General features: G+C 32.4%; 2 protein-coding genes across 6 annotated transcripts; one reads left to right on the top strand and one right to left on the bottom strand.

Moving 5' to 3' along the window:
* Positions 1–346: 346 nt before the first annotated feature.
* LOC123712238 (transmembrane protein 135-like) lies at positions 347–19,165 on the top strand. 5 transcript variants are annotated; one of them, XM_045665244.1, is made up of 12 exons: positions 370–395; positions 5,016–5,147; positions 5,613–5,802; positions 10,714–10,883; positions 11,514–11,647; positions 13,335–13,461; positions 13,560–13,711; positions 14,072–14,162; positions 14,411–14,563; positions 15,683–15,823; positions 17,653–17,819; positions 18,983–19,165. In XM_045665244.1, the coding sequence occupies exons 3-12, from the start codon at positions 5,772–5,774 to the stop codon at positions 19,035–19,037; spliced, it is 1,221 nt and encodes a 406-aa protein (XP_045521200.1). In that variant the 5' UTR covers positions 370–395; positions 5,016–5,147; positions 5,613–5,771; the 3' UTR covers positions 19,038–19,165. The 5 variants fall into 5 exon arrangements, with proteins under 5 accessions (XP_045521202.1, XP_045521200.1, XP_045521199.1 ...); XM_045665243.1 differs by having other exon boundaries at positions 5,394–5,802; XM_045665247.1 differs by lacking the exon at positions 5,613–5,802.
* Positions 19,166–19,841: 676 nt separating this feature from the next.
* On the bottom strand, positions 19,842–23,222 carry LOC123712239 (BPTI/Kunitz domain-containing protein-like). Its single transcript, XM_045665249.1, has 4 exons — positions 23,043–23,222; positions 21,166–21,354; positions 20,744–20,898; positions 19,842–20,084 (listed from the first exon to the last, which is right to left on the bottom strand). The coding sequence occupies exons 1-4, from the start codon at positions 23,149–23,151 to the stop codon at positions 19,914–19,916; spliced, it is 624 nt and encodes a 207-aa protein (XP_045521205.1). The 5' UTR covers positions 23,152–23,222; the 3' UTR covers positions 19,842–19,913.

Raw genomic sequence — 23,222 nt, 5'->3', positions numbered from 1 at the left:
CCAACTTCATAGACCTGAGTTTGAGGATTTCTTTCTCTTAATATTTTTATATTACTTACATTTGGACAAACAAATCCATTTTTTTTGTAAATTACCTTTCACTTATATATTATGATTAAAATATTTTATACAAGAAACGTCAAATACAATATAAATGTTGAATATTGGATATTTACTAGAACAGTTTCACAGATAATAAAAAGATTCAACATCTAGACGTCGAAATACGTATAATCAGACTTGACAGGTACAATTCATTCAATCACATCATAGGGTGTGTTTAACATGACTATGACTATGACCTAACCTTATCAAAACGATTATCATGCATAGATAATGTTTGCTTTTCAGTCAGTCATTTACCACTGAAGCATGTAGATGTGTTTGCGATACTGGTAAGTGAATCGTTTGTATTCAAATTAAATATTTATTCATTGTGTAACGTTTTTAAAGTAGGTATGTGTGTTTATTTATTGAGTTCGGGTTTAATTTGGCATACACATTTGTTCCTAAGAAAAAATCAGGGTTTTAATTATAAATAAAATAAAAATAAATATATCAATGGCGCCGCTACAACTTTTTATGTCTGGGCCTCACATTTTTGTATCTGTTTCATGATCATTATTTAATCTAATAGGCTAATCTAATCTAATGTGATCAGCCTTCTGTGCTTGACGCACGCCATCGACTTTTTGGGTCTAAGGCAAGCCAGTTTCCTCACGATGATTTCCTTCACCCTTCGACCGAATGTTAAATGCTTATGTGTTATGAATGTTAAATAGAAAGAAAGTGCATTGGCACAGCCGGGGATCGAACCTGCGACTTCAGGAATGAGAGTCGCACGCTAAAGCCGCTAGGCCAACACTGCTTGTTTTTTTTTATAAACAACTTGTTTTATATTAATAACACTAAGTATTAAATGGGTCTCCATCATCATCAACATCGGGAATCCACCATCACAATCAATTAAGTCTAACTATAACACAAGATTTTTTGTTCATAAATTAGTTTATTTAAGGTTTTTAACGATACCTCACTTTTTTGGTGTTTGTGGCCATGTATGATTTGTTAATTTTTTATAAGGGAAAAGTACTCATCGTTACATTTTAGATTATTACATGCAAAGAATTCTCTCAATAAAAATATACACGAATTTTAATAATTTTTGCGTCCTTCGTGTTTCGATTGTCGAAATTGGACTAATACCGTACTAAACGTCGTAAATTCTACAAAAATAGAGTTTAAAATTTGCAGTATATAAACGGATGAAATGGTCCGTAAGTTGACAAAATAGTGTTCATATGAACTTCAACGGTTATTTGCATAGAGTAATGAACTTTAAATTTTAAGTAAAGAAGACCTTTAAATATTTAACTGATATATCTATGATACGTAAAACTGTTAAGTATAACGAGTTACAGTTCATTCTTTGTGTGTCAATTAAAAACGATTTTAAGTAGCAAATAAGCAAAAAATGGCCTTCAATTTGGATTTAAATATCTTAAAATAAGGTCGTCTTTTCAAAAAAAGGAGTGACGCCAATTAAACGCCTCCCTATGAAGCATACGTAGAAATGCCAGTCCCAACCCTCATTACGGGATATCGGAAGCTACTGAACGCTATTTATTATAGAATTTATTTGAATATTATATTAATCTCTAGTTGACCATGATAAAGTTTAGTTATCTTTTGTTTTAGGAAAGGAAGCAAAATAACTTTATTCGATATTTTGATAAACCTTGTTTATAAAAATACCTGTAGGCTACTTTCTCTAGCCAAACTAGTTCGAAACATTTGTAATACTGAATTTTATTTTCGCTCGTTCGTTAACTGAGTGCAACTAATTGAACATATATGTTCATGTTTCATGAGCTAATAAGAGATTTTTTTTATATTGTACAAATAAAAGTTTGTTTAGAACGAACTTAGGCAATCTCATTGCCTCTGTTTACTTTAAATACTTGGGCACACGACACAAACAACTTCAAAAATGAAAATTGCTACCACATTTAGCGTGATAAATTATTTGCATCGCAAGTTATATATAATTTTATAAAGGTAATATTTGTATGTTTGTATTTCCAAAATCTATATGAACCAAATGTCTAGCTGTAAAAAGTTTTACTGGCGTAATTAAATAATTGTCTACTAAAAAGGAATGACGAAAATCATGATGAGATGGGTTTTTTTGTTTACCAACGCTAATAGCTCGTATGTAATCCGCCAACTTTTAGCTAGGTGATATGCATTCTAAGCTTATAGTTCTTATCTTATCAGATAAGCCTATTATGGGAGTAACGTTAATTTTGGTTCCTGGTACAAACACCATTGGCGCTAATACCTGTTTTTCTTAGTTATAGATTTTAGTATCTATTTCTTGATTAAATTGTTAAAAGTTGATTTTATGGCGTACCTGACTAAGTTTTAATTACACCGTATAAGCTTGTGGTGAAAAAGACCCTTATTTTACAGCCGTGATTCGAACGCACGACCTTACGTGCTCTAGCCAACGTTGCGAAACAATTGCAATAGTGACATACACTTGCCGATTTTTTGGTTTCCGTTGCCTTAAAAAAATGATAATATCCCATCTCAAGTGTTGTCAAATACACAATGCGCACGAGTCATTGAGTATACAATACAGTTTGAGGTCGCGTCTCGGGAGTTGAATGTCAGTGAATAATTATACATAATTGTTTTACTTGTTCATCACGCAGTAACCTGGAGATATTTGAAAAAAGAATATGTAAGTTTTGCTTTCAAAATATCTATTAAACGTGAAAAAAAGGTGAAGGAATACGAAATTTATTTTCCAAAATATTATCATTGCATTATTTACGTATACAACGATAATTAAGTTATTGTATTAATATTAATAGCCTTAAGTGGTTTTTTGTATGTTTGCAGTTACATGATTTATAAAATCTTCTAATGTTAGTTTACTAAGAACTTTTAGGAAGTAAGACCAAACCTATCTACCTTAAAACTTAATCTTGAAATTCTCAGAATACAATTGGTAAAGCGTCGAATGTAACATCACTATAAAAAATATTATACACTGACTCCTGCATTGTGTAAATATTTATAAACAGCATTGTTTTATAATGCTTAATTATTATTCACTTACATAAATTTAATTGCCATTGTCATTAAACAAAATAATTAATGAATTTATATGTATGGTGACTATTGTTATATATTATAATTCTTCAATGAAAAACTTCAATTAGTTATTATTAACTACAAAAAAGCGTAGGAAACCAGCTGGTTCCTACGCTTCTATTGTATTGTATTATCATTAGCTAATGACCTTGGTCTTAATTGGTATCTATTATTATGTTATACGATGGTTTCCTAACTAATATTACTATACTATAGTTAATCTCCTAGTACTTTAAGAGCTGAAATTATTTTAATTTATTCCCATATTCTTCCCAGTGCAAGAACCAATATGTTCACTAAAATTGCTTGAGGTGGCGTCCATTATTCGGGTTGTCTCACTCCCTACAATATGGCGAGGGGGCTGATAGCTGGCCATGCCTATTATTACTGTTTGCCTGTTTTTCGCACAGTAATGTAAAAGTTCTTCTGCTCCTATTTGAGCAGGCCTTGTTGATGTTGATGATGAACGCTCGGTTTTCTTATTTATTGACTAGCACTAATTTTTGACTGACTTACAAAATTGTATGTACATGAAGTTACCTTAATGAATTAATTATATTTTGATAACGACCGTATGACTGATTCACACGCTTAAACCTGTTTCTGTCACATCTGTAAAAATAATTACACGATAACAATCATTTTTGAACAAATAATAGTCGTACATAATATGAATGTTGCAATAACATCTTCATACAGAGCCGTAGTAGTATGACAGACGTAATGGATTTTATAATGCGGGAATTATAATTTGCTCTCGGCTGAATCTGAAATAAAATTCAAGCTTAATAGGCATATGCATTTCATATGCACCAAAATTTGAACACTAATACATATTATATTTCGTAATTTTTACGCCAAAACTTATGAACATAATTTACATAAAGTTACAAAGCGCTGAAACGTCAAACGTAGTACTCAAAAGTTTGAACCTAATTAACAGGTAAAAGACTTGCATAACTCCAAAATTTAGAGCTAAACACAACATCAAATAAATTATAAATAGGTAAATATATCGACTATAGGGTCACAGACATGTTTATTCATATTTATATTTTCTATTCTATTAACATATTGTGTCATAAGGGTAAAAGTAAAAACACAACTGTGCACCAGTGAACGAAACCCGAGACATTTAAGGATTATAAATCGAACGCTTTGCAACTAACCTATAAAAACAAAGCGTAGAGGTTAATGTTTTTGTGAAGTTAAAAGTAAAACCAATATTATAACAGTGTGAAGGATAACGCGTTAATCAATTTGAATGAACCGGTAAATTAAGTTGTAAACTAGAGATTATGTATTATCTCATTGATAACCTAGTTCTTCAATAGCGTACGATTAACGACAGTAAGACAATATGAATTTTACGAAAGCACACTTCTCTTACGGATATATAAATAAGTTTAAAATATGTTATGTTACAATTATTTTTAATTACGAAATTCTGTGGTAGCTGTATGACCTACAACTTGGTAAATTTTTATTTTATTACACTTCAAATTTTATTTTATTTTGTATGGAAAACACTTTTGTTTTTGTGTTTTTTTTTTGTCTTTTTGAACACGTTTGTGTTTTTATTTTTATAATAACACACATTTCTTATGCTTAATGGTTAGCTTTTGTATTTTAATACTATCGTAGATTATTAACGTATCAAGAGATATTTATGTAAAACCTTTTCTGCCCTTTTATTTTATAATAAACACATATTAAAGGGAATATGCCGGAAGTATACATACTCGTAATAGCTTTTTGATGTAAAATCGTGTTATTGTAGGAAACATACGGATGTTTAGAAAGTAAGTAAAGAAAAGATATAAACACCTGATCAGAAGTTTCTTTATTTTCAGATGAGTATTTGCTTATACCTCTACCTCCATTACCGCAATTCTATAACGCATTAAGGCTATAAGGATTCTAGCTATTGCTTGGTCATTGGCCTGGCGTTTTACCCTAGCTGAGAATAAATGGAACTTATCCAGGTATGACCCGGTAAAATGTGCATCCGTGCAGAAGCGCGGATGATCATCGGTCAGAGGTTAGATTATTAACTATTTCTTCAAGCGTCCCGAGGTGATGAGAACAGATATCCTCTTTGAAGTCACGTAAACTCCCGCCCGCGGCACCAATTAGTTTTCCAATTTGTACCCCAGGTAGGAGAGGTAGGAAGTAGCAGCTGGGTAGGATATCTGATTCTGGGTAAAGTCAAAAATTATTTATTCATATAGGTAACACAGTGTACACTTATGAACGTCAATAAAAAAGAAATAAGAACGAGCAAGGCCTGCTTTGTAGTCTCTAACTGATAGTGGACAGCGTGGATGTCGGAGAAGCCTGTGCATCCTATACCGGATGCTAAGCGACAAGATAGGACGCCCAGAGGCGGATCCTAAACCGTGGGCGCGCGTTGTACCCTGGGGTAGTTTCTGTTTGTTCCTTACCTTCAGATTCCTTGGGGAAGGGCGATGGGCTCCGGGAGTCTGCCACACCGCATGAAACGCGAGGACTAAAAGGCAAACCTATTGCATCACTTCTCGCCGGTTTTCTGAGAGACATTGGCACTGCCGCGTTCGTGCCTGTCCATTTGGCTAAAGCCCAAAGGCAACATGGCGGTCCCACTAGAAACGAATTGCTCCGGTGAGTTGGTGATGGGGTCACATTTCGACGCCTTCAGATTGATAATGTATTTCATTTTATACATACTTCCTCAAGTACCCTAGTATGCATGCAATGTTTAATGTTAGCGCACAAAATTCTAAGAATTTCCAACATCAGTTACAGAATTGAACTCCAGCTATTTACTGTAGATAACTAATTCTAGTAAAAGAGCTACTTAGCTTACAAACGTTTACCTACGAGGTAGTCTGATACTGTTATTAAACAGGGTTATTTCAACACGGATGTGTATTTAACACAACTGTTTTTTTATATATTCCAGGTAGACATTCATTTACATATCCACCAAACATTATATTTTCCTCTTCTAGCTCTCATTTCACGCAGCTTTCTTACTATGTAGGGGATTTGGGATTGAATATTATAAATAAAAGTTAATTAATATAACTTTTGAATGGCGCCAATTACGCAAAGGGAGCGCTACCACAGATTAGTATAAATTATAACCGACTAGCGGACCCGACAGACGTTGTCCTATCGTAACTATGAATATTGATTTCGAATTGGAATAATTAACTGAAAATGCTTTAAGAAAACACGTTTTAAACGGATTAAAGCTTCGTATTATTATTATAAACTTTTAAAAAAATATATTTAAAATTATGTAAATAATTATAAGTTTATAATAACACATAGCTTCAATCCGTTTAAAAAGTGTTTTCTTAATGTGTTAAAGCCATGTCAACAAAAGACAATATTAAAAATGCTTTATGATATACAACATTCTTTGTTCGTTTTTCTGTGGCGTATATAAATAGTTTTGTTGGTATTCCGACATGGGAACCGGCGACATATAAAAATTTCATGGGCCATGGGCCATGCCAAGGCCATGTGAAAAACATGGATTTTCCAGATTAATCCCACAAACAATTAGCGAATATAATTATTTTATATGTATTTTATTAATACAATAATTCCGATCGAAGCATTTATTTAAAACGATTTGAATTAAAAAAAATCCTCTTTGACGATATTTGCAGCACGCATTCTGTTATGTCAAACTATGGCGTTTATGTTACATGAAAAAAAATTGAAATGTAAAGGCGCGAAAAGTGATTCATTGAAAAAATACTATCGGTCCAGCCGTTGACGCGTAATGCCGCGACCAAGGGAAATAGGGATTTATTTTTATATATATATATTACAATCTATTTGATTGTTATTAAACCAATAATAGAAACTCCTTTGTTATACACACTTCGTGCAATTAATTGTCACTCTTTATTTAATAAACACAATTGTTGTTTGAGATAATTAGTTGGAGCAAGAAAATTTAAAAAAAAATGATTCCATACAATCAACTACAAATGTTAAATAATTATTTCCTGTAGAAATAAGTGTAAATACGTCCAATGATATTTTTTTGTACCGTCAAAGGACCTCCGGTAGAATGCGGAAACGTGCCGGGAGCCTCTGAGCTACCCGAGGTCAAGCTGTAGCAGAGGTTTTATCTGGAGTGAGTAAAAACCCTCACACCCATTAGGAACGTCAAATGCCAGGATGATAGCTGCCATCTTTATTTATGCTTCTAATAGTAATGCCACCACAATAGCAACTCTAAATTACGAATGTTAAATTTTTTAAGTCCAATCGTACACGTTATTTTAAAAGTATACCTGAATTTAAATTAAATTAATCAATTTTAAATGAAATGCAGCACCTTCCTGAGTAGAAGAGAAATAAGTCTTTAAATTTAAATTAAAAAGAATATCTGATTTGGTTCTATAGCTAATTATAATTATATATAAAATACTTCAACTGTTATTTTTTTTCATGTACATTCGTGAAAAAGGTTAAGATTTTCTTTCCCTTTTATATATGGCATATCGTTGGCACTTGTAATTGCATGAATTTCAAAAGAACTTGAAGTTCTATCGATCTCAGTACGCACGCTTTAAAAGTGTAGTGATGTAAATTTAGGCCACAACCTCGCTATTTTATTGCCCGGTTTGAGTGCACTTAAAACATTTATCATTTACGTCACTGCACATGGTAAAGGAGAGAAGTTAAGCTATCAGACATCCGTAACCATGGTAACATACATAGAAAATGACCAATAAATGTATGTAAAATGATGTTTTTTACAAATAAAAGATATTACGATAGATACGTATCAAAATAAACAAGTTTGCACTTTATAACATTCATGACAAAATATAATGTTATATGTCGCATTTAATCGCACATGCGAACTGTGAAAACTATTTAATGATAATTGATCACACAATCATCATCATCTTTTCAAATATATTTCGTCATCGCAATCTATGTAGTGCAACTTCGAACTCCTATTGTTTCGAGGTCCTTGACAACGCCAACCCATCAACGCCGCCTCGGTCTACCGGGTTTCCTCTTGCCATCAGGTTGTGAGTTCTCTCATCCATGACGATGTTAGCGTCGTCAAGGATTTTATAAAGTTCTACAGTAGCGAAAAAAATTGATACTCAATACTAAATATTATTTATATTTAAAGGATACATATATACCAATTGTTTATAAATTTATATCCAATTAAAAAATATTATTTTACTTTACGAAAAAATGTTTATTGATTCGTCACTAAGGGTTTAAGGTACTTTAACAACCAGGACGTTTGAAGTACGAGACAGTTTTAAATTTTAAACTAGTTTCTGTCCGAATCCCGAGAATTTTAATTTTTTCAATAGTAATCCTTAGTCAGCCTAGGCTTAACATTTATATATGTTTGAATATATTGTATTTGTATCACAATTTTAATAATAAAAATAAGATCTTTTAATATCAATAGCACTATCGAAAATATTAATGTTCTAGCTTGATTAACAATGACGATTAAAAATAACACATGACTTCGCAAAAATTGAATCTAAAAATAAGAATACAATATTATATATACACGGACTATATAAAATTCAAATAATATTGCGATAATTATCTAAGTGCTTTAAGATAATTTTAATAAAGTTTTTAAGTTTTAAGTATTTCCTAAAGTAGCTATATAGACTTTGGTATTGAATCATGAATTTGGTAATGACCTGATGTTCTCACACGCTATTTACTACGGTGTAATTGACTGTCCTGACTTATTGACGCTTTTTACTATTTCACACTCCTTCTTCATACAATACAAGGCAAACAAATCTATTTCAAATTCCTCGGTCCAATACAAACTATTTACATAACTTAGTCTTATATCGAATAACTTCAGAATATAACACAAATTACCAGCAAATAGATATATCTAATGTAACTAATAAAATGCTTAAAAATTATTTTAAAATGTCTGGTATCTTTTATTAAAAATAATTGCCTTGTTATTATATCCTCGTTTATATTAAATTATAATAATCACTGCATCTTCCAAATTATTATAGATATATATTTTTGTATAATCAGGTAATAACTGTTAACTGTGTTTCATGTTTCCGTTTTTTGCTTTTGTATATAATGTTGTGTAAATTGTTTGGATATTGTATAATAAGTTGCTATATAATGAAATATGATAAACAAATAAATAAATAAACTAATCATAGCCATGTGAATGCTGAGGCCATCTAACGTCTTGACACAACATGAATAAGACGTCCAAAGAGAACTAAACCTTTTGAGTTAATAAACCTAGTGTAGTGAATAAGAAGTGCAAGTGCTGTATCTCGGACACATTAACATAGTGTCAAAATATTATAGAACACTAAGACTTTTAATGAACATTACCTTAGTTTAATTCATTATTATTGTAGAAAGTTAAGTCAACATAATATTACTTATTAGACATAATTATTGTATAGGCTTTATTGCAATTCAGGTAAAGTCGCACTTTTTTTGTGAACTTTATTGTAGAATCAAAAATAAATATATACATTTAAATTTTCCTCACAAATTCCATTATCTATTGGTGAAAACAATACAAATAGTTTGAGTTTATCGGACATGGAATAATAATTAAAAATGTAAAACGAAATACGAAATGGTAATATATATTATTTTTAAAGATGTCCACAAATGTCTTTACAAAAAATGTTAGCCGAGTTATCTTTAAAAAAAACTTAACAGAATCTTAGCAACCGTAACGTGTGCGAGTAGAATTCTTCTCAAAAACCTGCAATTAATAATGAATTTAAATATCCGCAATATAACTATATAATATTCTAATAATATTATTGCACTAGAACTCCCGAGGCATGCACAAGTTAGCGGTGACCCAGATGTGTAATAGTTGCACCTACATCTTCGTTAGTTCAATTACTCTGATGGAACAATCATCCACTCTGTTCCCGTTTTGCACACTTTAATGCTACTCAAGTCTATGTTTTTAATAAGATTGTATAATACATTTATAAAAGGATTACCTGCGGATTATGTTTAAACTAAAATTGTGATTTAACTGTAAAAAATGTTGAAGGTAGTTTTACTTGGTTACTATTGATCGTTGAAAATATATATTTAACAATTTTACAGGAATGTTAACCAAACAGTGTTAAATTTTGTTGCTGTGACACAGATTAAACAACGTACTTTGGGAAATAGCTCTAAAGAAATATCACCATAGCAACCAGAATATTTCACCTTGACAACCAACAATCGTCTAAAACATTTTAACAAGTGGAATTAATATTAATAGCAATAGTGTGACAATTCTATTATTATGATATGTCTTTGTCGAATTGAACTTCTTAACAGTGGTGATTTCAGATTTAAGCGCCTAGTATTATTTTCAAATCATAATTCGCGCATTAAAATTCGTTCGTTTAATAAGGTTTAACTATTTTGTTGATTAATTCCTAAAATATTATTGTGAATTTTGAATCATATATTTAAAAGATGTTGCTTAAGGTCGAAAAATTTGAAGCTCGCTTTACTCGTGAAAATTTACAATTTCAAACCTTGTTTTAGGTTACCTGAAAATGGCGGAGATCAGCAAACACATGTTCGAGAGTGCGTGTCGGGACCTTCACTGCAGTGAGATTCTACATCCATGGGATAGAAGCTGCTGGTCATCATCAATACAGACATACAAAGATTCGTTTATTGGTAGCGCTCGGTATTACGCTGTTATACACTTGGTATGTGAGGTTTTTGCAACGAGAACCAATTATATGGTACCCCCTTCCATATTTAAAAAGTAACCCTATTTTAGGATTGCACATCTGGCTTCAATAAGTGGTTATTCAAAGAATAATAGCTATATAACCTTTGGTCTTGGTCTTGTCTTCTGACTTCTGCATGTGCTACGCGATATTATTTTTCTAATAGGCAAGTGTCTGCCTTCCGTACCTGACACGCGCCGTCGACTTTTTGGCCAATCATGCCGCTTTCGCCGTAAGTGTTAAATATGCACATAAAAAGGAAAATCCCTCGGTGCACTGCCGGAGTTTTAAACCTTCGACCTGTGGAATGAGAGCACTTTCAAGATTCTTGAACAAAACTGCTTCTACTGACTACATGGTATTTCAATTCTCCACGTAAATGGCCGTTTTTAAAAGTATTTTTTTGTAATATTATGATTTATTATCCTTAGTTAGCTAAGATGTAAAGACTCCTATCAATGTCTACGTAACAGCCTCATCATTTTATTCCGATTATAGAACCGACCGACCGACCGTAATCGACCAGAGCTTAAACCGCTAAGATATAGGATTTACTTCTGTTTTAATTTTCTAAAAAAAATAAACAAATACATATTTCTATTCCAGGTTCAAAATGCTTTACGCGGAAAAAAGGTTCTGGAAAGGAATGAACTGATAAAGGCTGGAGAGTATTATATTAGGTCAACTATATTAGGGGGCCTCATCAGTGGAACATGTGTGTCACTTAGCTGCTTTCTTAGGTAAGGTATACTATATATATATTAAGCTAACTAATGAATGGGACTCGTGATGCAGTTCTTACTTATGTATACTTTTCTTAACGTCATTTATATGAAAGGTATGTACAAAACTTTTCACTTTACTTAATAATATGCAAATACGACGTTTTCTTTGAATTAATTAAAATAGTATATACATTTTTGTACTAATCGTATCTATGAATAAATATAGGAATGATTTCGAACGTAGAAACTTCGTTTCTTTATGTATTTCCCAAGTGAGTTCAGAGTCAGTAGTATGTTAAACACACACTCATTTTATCCTGTGATACCTTTTCCTATTTCAAAGAGGATCTGTGCAATGGAAATATTTTTCAAATAAAATATAAGGGAATACATTGGACAAGGGAACACAACTAAATATAACATAGTATTACCATAAAAAAAACTAAATATTATCTATAAATAAAGATCAAATATATGGCGGTCGTTATTTGCAAACGTTTGCGGTTTGCTTTACATTTTGTAAATGGGGTAATTTTCCTATATTTCTTGATCTCCAGATAAGTAGGTCCTACATAATATATCATCCAGAATCCCTAAGAAGTATTGTTTTTTGATTTGTAAAGCCTCGCTTTTGTGTTGTCAATTGCGTTATAAGAATACAGATGCTTAGTTAAATTTTAGCAGGCTTATGGTAGTTACAGTGAAATTCATTTTTCTGAAGACTGAAGGAAACTAACTAAGTTTTCTTAGTCATCACGATATCTGATGACCTCACAGGCTTCGCCGGTGAGTGATTTAACGAGATGCAAAGAAATTGTGATTCGACGATTTGCTTTTGCTATAAAATTTGGAAAAAAATCATAAAGTGAAATGTGAACGCTGAAACGGAGTTGCGTTGGACGTATTTCGTAATTAAGTTAAGAACTTCAGATCAGGTATATAGTAATTTAACGATTCTATAAAGTGCAGTATTTAAAGCGTTTACTACTAACATAGCATCTAAGCATCTATTGTTACTGACTCATTTATTATAATATGGATTTGAAATAAATTACTAGGAAATAAAAAAGCCCCATTAAAATACCATCTATATAGATAGTTATGCCATCGTATTTTTGACATAAATTCAAATAAAATCAAGATCAGAGCAATATTGCTGTGGTAAGAGAAGTACCTTTTTTAGAATTGCTTATTTCACATAAAAATCACTATAAAACCTTACGACAAAGAACAACGTTCCTACGTGTCTTTAAAATGATTTCGAATGTATGCACTCTAACAGGTGATGCCAGAGCGTAGTTCAGTTTTCCTGGGCCACTAAAATAAATTTCAATAGTTCTACTAATCCCTTGTACAAGATAATTCCATTGTAGCGATACACAAATCTGCGCTTATAAAAAACTGTGATGACTTCATATCCTAAACCGCGGTAACAAAGTTAATCCTCCTGCTAAGGATATGTACTACTTCTGGACTTTAACCACTGAGGTTTACTTCATCACCAAAACTGCCGCTGCCAAAGCCCTTCAGGCCAACGGCTAAATTCCATTATAAAAAAAATATTACCACTGAAGCCTTGGAGCCGGTCAATCAGTGGTTGTACTGGCCGAGGATCCTCTCTTCGGGTTGGATGAATAATACACCTACCTTCTTCCACTGTACGAGTGCAATAAAAATATCATGATAAAAATTTATTTTTCAGATTTCTAATAGGAAGAAAGATGAACTATTACACATATCTGATGATTCCTAACATGATGAACGGAGTATTTATTCTTCTAGAACCTCCATCAAGAAGAGGATTAATTATCAATTTATTTAGTAATTTAGTAAGTTAATTTAGCAATTTTGACTCACATTAAGGTTAAACTTAACTAAAGGTATTTTCTAAAATATTATTGATAAATATTCAATGTATAATTTTCAGGTTATAGAGTACTGGCTACGGAGCCTTCAGCGTTCTGGATACATATCACTCAGTACATCTAAACAAACGTTTATCTTTTCTTTGGGTAGTGCCCTCCTCTTTTATCTCATGCGTTTGGAAGGAGAGAAGAAGAATCGAACACCGTTACTATGGTAAGTCCTTTATAAACCCTTAAACAATTGTTTATTCTGTGGGCTCTATTCACTCTATAATATCGTCCACAATTTGTTCTCGGTTTGCTGAAATATTCTTCGTAATTTGGGTTCGAATTTTTTATTTTTATTTAGTAATATTTAGCAGACCGGACCGAGAACGGCTCATAAACGGCATTATAGGGTGGACCCAGCCTTAAGGGCATGAACATTTTTCTACAGGTGCATATATTAGTAGTTCTGTGTTCTAAAATAAAATAAATGTTGAATTACCGGGAAATAAACAGAGGATCTCAGCATACCAGTTATATAATAGGCAGAGAATTATGAATATAATATTTTGCCTGCTGACATTTTCAGGTTATTTACACCTGAAAAAGTAAGAAGAAAAACAGATGATACAAAAAATGTTTGTCCGCACGACGGGCCGTGCTTAAAATATATATTTAAGGTGAGCTATGTTAGAGATTTATGGAACCAAAAATATATTCGAATACAATACAAAAATTTTACATGCATTTGATATTCTATTCACCAACGCCTAACATACAGCATGTCTAAAACTTAAAAATTGATTTCATATGTCAGTCATACAAGACTGAACTAGTACAGAAATTTTGAACGTCTATAATCATTATTTACAGTATCATACCGTTTAGGTATTTGATATTAAAATTTATAAGAATGCATATTTTTCAGGGATCAGCAAAATACTTCTCAGTCGGACTTGCGTTTACAATTGCAAAAACAATTTTGCCGAAAGTTCGGACACCATTGAAAGCTCTGTTGAGCATTCGGGGCCGGCACTTAAGCATGGCCTTTTTCTTTGGCAGCTATATCGGTATTTATAGAGTACGAAATATTTTAACTAGTAAAAAACGATGGGAGAGTTGAAATAAATGGGCTACTAACATGATACTCGGAGCAGACTACTTTGACTTAAATTTAACTTGTCATTTATATATATAACCTTATCATGCAAAGACTAGATTTGTGGATTATTGGTTAACACATAACCCGGGATCTAGTGTTGATTCCCGGCTAAACAATCATTGTTTTGATATGAGACACTCTCAAATTCTTAGCATCTTTACTAACCAACCAATAAATTAAAATTTTCAGGAAATATTTGAAATCGTTACTTTATTTATAATGTCATCGACTAGACTATAAACAAGAAAATAGCCCCAGCATTTTATATGAAAGTCCTCGACTATAATTTAACCTTGGTATTATTTTCTGTTGAAACACATGTGGCTTCATAATAAACTGTCTCTTTAGACCTCATAAATATAATTCACGCGATAGCAGCCTCTAAAATATATAAGAAAAGCTGTTATATAAGTAAAATTACAGAACAAGGTATATGCTAGGAATCTGTGGGCAAAATATTTTTATTCTTCCACTATATAACTTTGGAAGATTGGAAGCAACATCACGAATTTGGAGAATATACCATAGACTCGATACTCAAAGTAATATTAGTTTCGAGTCTAAAATACATATTTTCTTTATTTTTTTCTTTTTGTATATTAATATACTTACTTATGTTTTCTGTTTAATATACTATATTGTTTAGCTATGTTATCTGTTTTGGCTTTGAATTTTGTCTGTTGTTGTATAATATGTATGTTAGCGGTAAGATTACTGATAAAAATAAACAAAATAAAATCATTTAAACAAACGCAGTTTTAAAAAACTTTTTTATTGCCGGTATAAAATTTTATTTTTGTTGTGTAGGATTATTACGAATCTGAATAGGATTATTACAATTTAATTATTACATATCAAAATCATTACATTATCTTGTCAGAAAAAAATTAAGTTTAAAATCTTTGCAATTCATTTAACATAACAAAAGTAAACCATTTGGACACTTATAGTATATGACTTTTCACTTAAAATAAAAATATTTTAAAACTATTCAAAAGTATTTTATTATAATATTCAATTGTAAATCTTTTATTACAGGCTGTAATCTGCTTTTTATGCCGTAAGCGTGGTTATGATTCGGCATTGTACGCGTTACCTGCTGGTTACGTAGCCGGTCTGTCGTTCCTCTTTAAATCTAACCTTGGTTTTGCAATCGCAGCTCTGACGGGCGCTTTTAAGGTAATAAAGTAAAGGCACTGTGAACTGCTAATATGGAAATTATATAAACGCGATTCATTAACAGAGTTATGTCAAAATGGTGGAAGGTTTATACCTAGGTAACACTGAAAATGTTTAGAAAATGAAAAACGGTTTAATTTAGAAAGTTGCCAATATTTTTATTGTTTTTCGAATCTCCGGTCCTCTATATACATCATCACATTCCATGGAAACACTGAGAAAAGCAGTGAGCCTATTCTTCCTTAGGGGTCTCATCTATGGAATTTTCGTACTTTTTCACCGCATCTTCAGGGCTCGTTAAGCGAATTCTTCGAATTTTATCTTTAGTTCTTGGGAAAAAATGAAGGCCCCAGGGCACCAGGTCAGGACTGTATGGCGGATGACTCCTTATCTCGACATCTGCCATAGACAAATATTCTCCAGTCCATGCGAAAGTATTTCTGGTCGTCAGTTAAAGTATGGGGAATCCATCTTGTACAAAGCTTCCTAACAAAGAACCTAAACATTCGTGTAATATTTTTTTAAACTTGACTCATACCAATGCCTAGGCTTGCCCGTATCTGCTGATACATCAATCTCTTATCTTCCTCTATCCTGCATCGCACAGCACTGATGTTATCTTCAGTGACTACTGTTAAAGAACAAATAGTGCCACGAGATGGGGCTTTATTAAGAAATGCTAATCGCAGCCTATCATAGCTTTGTTGTTGAGTAATCCCACAACGAAAGTCATAGTAAATCATTGACCGAAATTTTTCTCGCATTAGATTAATTTTCACGTGTAACAAGAGTTTTAGATTTGCCGCCAATTCACAAAAACAAATGATAAATGAATGGAATATACTACATAAGTTGCCAAAGAGTTCTAAAATTGAAATTCAAAAAAAGATTTTAATAACAATCTTTCTAACTGGTCAGTTCTAAACATTTTCAGTGTTACCCACGTATATATATGTCGGAGAGATCTATCGTCACTCCGTCGATACAGAAATCATCAGCGGCGTTATGTGGGTAAAGTGAGAATACAAAAGACACATAATCATCGTACAGTTAAGTTTAATTTGGATTGATTTCTTTTAACATTATAAAATAACACTTTAGCTTAAATTATAAAGAGCAGCGGATTCAAGGCATCAATCCGTCACTTTCAAGCCGTCCAACGTCTCATCACCACAATGTTCCATTCAATACTCAATCAAAACTAGCCTGCGTTCCCTAAACGCACTCTCCAAAGTCAAGTTGGCGCCTTCGTACTATTCGTACTTTTATTCACTAAGTAATGATTCTAAATTATAAAACAATTATAACAAAACAAATCGAATCAAATTAAATTAGGATTCTTAAAAGTAATATAAGGAATAATATCTCAATTATTAACCAAAGTAATAATAATTAGCGGACAATTGACTAGATCAGAGCATTTCCTGATAATCGGTGCTTTCCTTGACATAATAATATAATATATATAGTCCATAATAAACCCGTAAATGTATAGGATTTTTCGTAGTCAAATTCGTTATAGTCAGGCAAAGTTCCCGTGGTTTACGTGGGTGAAGTTAGAAACTAGTTTATAAATAGTATTTAAAATGCTTTTTAAGATTGTCTTTTGTTAAAATAGCTTTTACACATCAAGAAAAACACTTTTTGGACGGATTAAAGCTATATATTAGTCACCGTGACCACGCACGCTGAAAAGTACGCGAAACGTCGGCAAAAATTTCAAATGTAGAATTATGTAAATAACTATAAATTTTAATAATAATACATAGCTTTAATCCGTTCAAAAAGTGTTTTTCTTAATGCTTTTTAAGATTTTATATATTTTACAGATATACTCAACGACATTATATGAAAAGAATATTCTATCGGAAAAGTTTCAGCTGCCTCTCATAATGTACTGTATTTGTCAAGGAATACTATTTCATACCCGTTTCATGCACCCGGATGTGTGTCCGTCCTACGTGTTTAATCTAATGAAGAGTGTTAGTAACGGACGGTATGTTACATAAAATATTATTTTTTGGCGGTAGATCATCTAATACTACTAGCTCTTCTAAGTTGAAAAGTATTATTTGTTTGTATTCGCTAAGAGCAATGTACGATTCTGGATGGCTCGAAAGAATAAAATGTACGGTTCCTGGGTCAACGGGATGCTTCAAATAATAGAGATTTACTCTTTATTTGCCACTCGCATGTTACAATAGAATATGAGCGAAATAATGACATGCTAATTGCTATGTACCGAATGAATACAATTTAACAGTCAAAGAGAGTGCCTACGTCTGGCTATGCTCTCGGGGTGTAACTCCCATGATTTAGTTCGCTATGAACGAATGTAGAAGAGAGTGCCTGCGTCGGGCTATACTCTCGGGACGTAACTCCGACGATTTGGGAAATCGTCACGCTTTTAAGTGATCGATGTGTACAGCCATAGCACGTACAAACATAGGAATTTGTCAAGCTTGTAAACGAGCAAGAATGTACGAACCTTGGCACGTGCATAGGGATCATCACGCTTATAAACTAAGAAAGCCTGAGTGAGCAAAATGTACAGCTTTGGCTCGTACAAGCAGTGTTGGTCTAGTGGCTTCAGCGTGCATCCCTGAGGTCGTAGGTTGATGCCCGGCCGTGCACCAATGGATTTTCTTTCTATGTGCGTACTTAACATTAGCTCGAACGGTGATGAAAAAAAACATCGTGAGGAAACCGGCTTGCCTTAGACCCAAAAAGTCGACGGTGTGTGTCAGGCACAGAAGGCTGATCACCTACTTGCGTATTTAATTCAAAAACGATCATGAAACAGATAAAAAAATCTGAGGCCCAGACCTAAAAAAGGTTGTAGCGCCATTGATTTTTTTATTCGCTAATCTTAGGAACTGTTCGAATTGAAATATTCTTATTTATCAACGCAGTTATTAAAGTGGGCTAAATAATAATATTAGCTTATTGATGAAATACCGATGAAATGTTCGGTCGTGCTATTAGATATTTAGATATTAACTATATAAAAAAACTAATACAAAGCAGTTATATTTTTGAAATCAGCGTTAAAATTATTTATTTTAACATAATATATGACATAAATGTAGCCGTAATTGGCTTAAGAAAAATATTATTTTTACAATATCTCATAAAATTACAGACATCTATTTTTTTCAGATCTGATAAAATATACAAACGACTACTAGAAATATTGAAAACAGCTTCGGTGTGAGAATAAGTTATTGGTTTTGGTTTTAATGGAAAAAAAATTGTCGCCCAAATGAAGCATTTGTAGTTAAGTAAGAATGTGTAAGATTGTGTTTGTGCCCATTTCACGTACATTAAAGGTGACTGTGATAATTAGTTTTCTCATTTTTACAATTATCTCCCTACTTTTACAAAATGCGTTTGCGTGAAATGTGGAAAAATTCTTGAAGCTGACAGGGTGCGGATATTAAGTTTAATAATGGTGTATTTGGTGTATTTTAACTTTTCTTTATTTATTTTACTTTATACATAGCAATGGGAAAAGTCGGAAAGGAAAAAGATTTTACGGACAAATATTGTAGTCAGACTGTCTATACTTCGTAAACACAATACTAGATGTAATAGTCAATCTACGTTATTAAATACGTTTTAAATATTTTATACAATATTATGTATTACATGTATGTCGCTGTCTCACCGGCTATAGACCTTTTGATTGAGAACTGACTGTAAATGAGTAAATTAAGAATCATAAAATTGTTTGATCGTTTTCCTACATTAATAAATGTTTATCCATTTCTACTCATTTAATGTTAAATATCCATACTATGTGAAAACAAATAATAGCTTTAATAGAGATAAAATAAGAAACGAAAATTAGATCCAAAAATAACAGTTGTGTTTTGTTTATATTTTATGGATGTAATAAGTTTTTCTTAACACGATAAAAAAGGCCGGTGACCGACAAATACTGCGCGTTATTCACATTAGAAGAAAAAAAACTATAACACGATTGTGGGCTTTGAAGGATTACAGAAATATAGGCAAAGATGTTTACTTATTCTTTATCTCATGAATATTTTTCGACGCTCACTTTTAAAAATGATTTACATAAAGTTCTTTATTGAGTTTTATTAGATGTTACTTTCCAGAGTTTAGTAGTACTTTGCTGAGACTTTCCTCGCTTTGATGTAGCTCCTATAGGGTTTATGATTAAGATTTTCTTAACTCTGTCTTTCTTCTTCGACTTGGATTTGAGAGCACCCATTTGATAGGTGCATATCGATTCACACTGAAAAATGATTTATATCTGCATATTACACTAATATGTATAATAATGACAATGGTGTCTATAATAGGTATCGCCTTCATATTTAAGTATCTGTTTCATGATCATTTGTTGTTTCGCCCTACAAACGAGTGTTAAATGCGTACATAGACAGAAATCATTGGTACACAGATGAGATTGAGCCTAATACCTCAGAGATGTCTTGTACGCTGAGGCCAACACTGCTCTTAAAATAAAATATATAACTGAATATTCTTAAAAGTTTCGCTTAATATTGCTTAGCACACGCGTCTGTCTAAATTCTGATTAGTACTTTATGTTATTATTTGTATAATTTAAAAAGCTGACAAACTTTTAAACTTACTGAAATACCAATGTTATATTATTAAAAATCATAAGTGAATGTATCTTTATAAAGCCTATTACTTATATACACATCATTCACTTGCACTTCAGTTTTTGTTTTAAATTAGCAATTTTTAGTTATAGTTATTAGAAAAACGAATACATTTTAACATATGGGAGCATGTGAACATTCACGTATTGAAAATGATTGCTGTAATGTACTTGTTTGCCCAGAAAAGTGGGCAGGCCTATGCAATTTAGGATATGAGAACGAGTAATTATTGAAAAATATTATTATTGATCTGTTTCTATCTCACCTGCTCCTTATTATAGAAGTTGTTTTTATTTCCACCGCAGCCCGAATATATTCGCTCTTTACAAACCTTCCAAATGGGATCGTAATACCACCTCGTGAGGGATCCGAAACAAAATCCATAATCAAACGTGAGGCTGCACCATCTCGGGCGTCGTCCTAGAAAAAGTATAAAAACGTAATATTACGAATATTTGTATTTGGTAATGTCTGCTGTAAAATTTATTTTATAGGATTTTGTTTGATATATGTTTTTTACATCGGAATATAGACTTAAGTGTTCAATGGTTAAACACTTTTTTTAATAGAGTAAGGAATCCATAAGTTTATATTGTTTCAAGACGTCTTAAATTAAAACCCAATAATGTTATGATTTGTAAAATCAGGTCCAATTGTAATTATTTCAACATAAGTTTTAATACGCACGTCTACTGTCGGGAGCCCTCAAACAATTTTGAATGCAATCGTATCTTGAGTCGAATCTATTTCCGTTGCCTTGACAACCACCCCAAAAAAACTTCGAACAGTCTTTGGTTTGCGGATTAAAGTAGTACATAGCGATTTCCCCGCGACACGGCCCTCTGTCTGGATTTAAAAGACATGTTTTGTCGATCACTGAAAATATAGAAATTTATTAAACTTGGGTTCAGCCAATCGAATAAGGTTGACAGATTGTTATCTAATGAGTTATTGGAGTCGCCTTCTTCATTTCCTTATATTAAATAACAGGGCATCTCGTTATCATTAATAAGAGTTGATTAGTAAATATTACTTGTACTAGTGGTTGTCTTACTATTTATTCCTAAATATATATTTTCTCATCATTTATTGTGTTTGTTGTGCACAAAATATTGTCACTGTAAATCTTGTGTTATCTGACAGGGTTTCTGGACGCCGGGCCCTCCCACATTAAGTTGAGTAAGGGGCTTTCAAGTCCTAGGTACGTCCCAGAACAGATACAGAGGCCGTGAGGTATATATTTACTTCTTTTTTTATAGAACAGGGGACAAACTGGCTCATCTGATGTTAAGTGATACCGCCGCCTATGGACACTCTTAATGCCTCGTGAGTGCGTTGTCGGCCTTTTACGAATTGGTACGCTCTTTTCTTGAAGGACCCTAAGTTGAATTGGTTCGGAAATACTTCAGTGACCAGTTGGTTCCACATAGTGCTCGACATAAACTGCCTTAAAATCACTCAGTTGTGGAACAAAAGTTCTGTTTGTCTGATGATTGTGATGAATACAGGTAAGAAATATATGATCATATTTGATCCAAACAACATACTATTGTATGTTGTTTGGCCAAACGAATTGCGAGATGCAGTAACAGAAGACCTTTTCGCGATACAACAGTTGCGTCCGCCTCTGCACCGCCATTCGCCGCCCATGGCCTCGACAACATATAACAACTACATGACAACACCGTTTCTGTTACCGCCATTTAAGGATATGTATAGCTATATTTTACGTAAAATATGTGAAGTGTATATAGGGTTGCCTGGAAGAAATCGCTTGTTAGCGATAACGCCGCCTGTTGCCTAATAACTTATGTAACCTACTTACTTTTCGTTTTTTGTTTGTATAATTATGTATATTATGGTAACAAAGTATATATAAATAAATAAATGTATTTTTAAAACACTAGAGTGTTAACGTTTTATATTTAATGTAATAATTTTGCTATGATAAATTCTTCCGTATACTTTCCACTGAATACTTTTTTATAATATAAGTTTATTTTCTATTAAGAGAACGTGCTGAAACTTTATAATTTATCCCATCCACAAAAACAGTATGCTACCATAAATTCAGTATTCTATAAGTAGGTTAGGTTTTCATCTAGGGATTAAAAGTGATTTGAATTTGGAATGAGGATTGTTTCAATCACCAAAGAGATGCGCAGATAAAATTAACGGAAAAATCAAAAACACATTATTTTGTTATTATTTGTTCAAATAAGAGATTTAAGATAAGTATTACTTTAATATGATATTTGCCTCTAGTAGTGGAGGAGATAAAGAGATAAATATACGTATTTCTACTTTATGAGATGACGTCATTTTCTGAAAGAGGTGATAAAAATATTTTTTAAGGAATATGAGGGAAACGGGCAGAAGGCTCATCTTAAGTGATACCGCCGCCCGTGGATCCTGGATTAATGCCAGAGGTCTCGCTAGTGCGTTGGCGGTCTTTTCTTGAAACTTCCTATGTCGAGTGACACTTTTAAACTCAAGATACTTCTTTTGAATCCTCACTCCCTTCTGGATTCAAAAAAACACTACTTTGTCAAAAACTTACTTACCTTCAGATACGTAAGGTGTTGCGCGAGTAATAGGTTCTTTGTACGTATGATACTTTTGTTTAAACGCCAAAATATTGTGAATGAAAAGCGTTATTAAAACTAGTAACATTTTTTATCATTTCGTGCAATTGACTTTATTGTCCGCGAAAATTCAAATAAAATTTTATGATTGTAACTGTA

The sequence above is a fragment of the Pieris brassicae genome, chromosome 7 (assembly GCF_905147105.1).
Source record: "Pieris brassicae chromosome 7, ilPieBrab1.1, whole genome shotgun sequence".
Classification (NCBI taxonomy): Eukaryota; Metazoa; Arthropoda; class Insecta; order Lepidoptera; family Pieridae; genus Pieris; species Pieris brassicae.
This window is presented reverse-complemented; position numbering and strand designations above follow the sequence as displayed.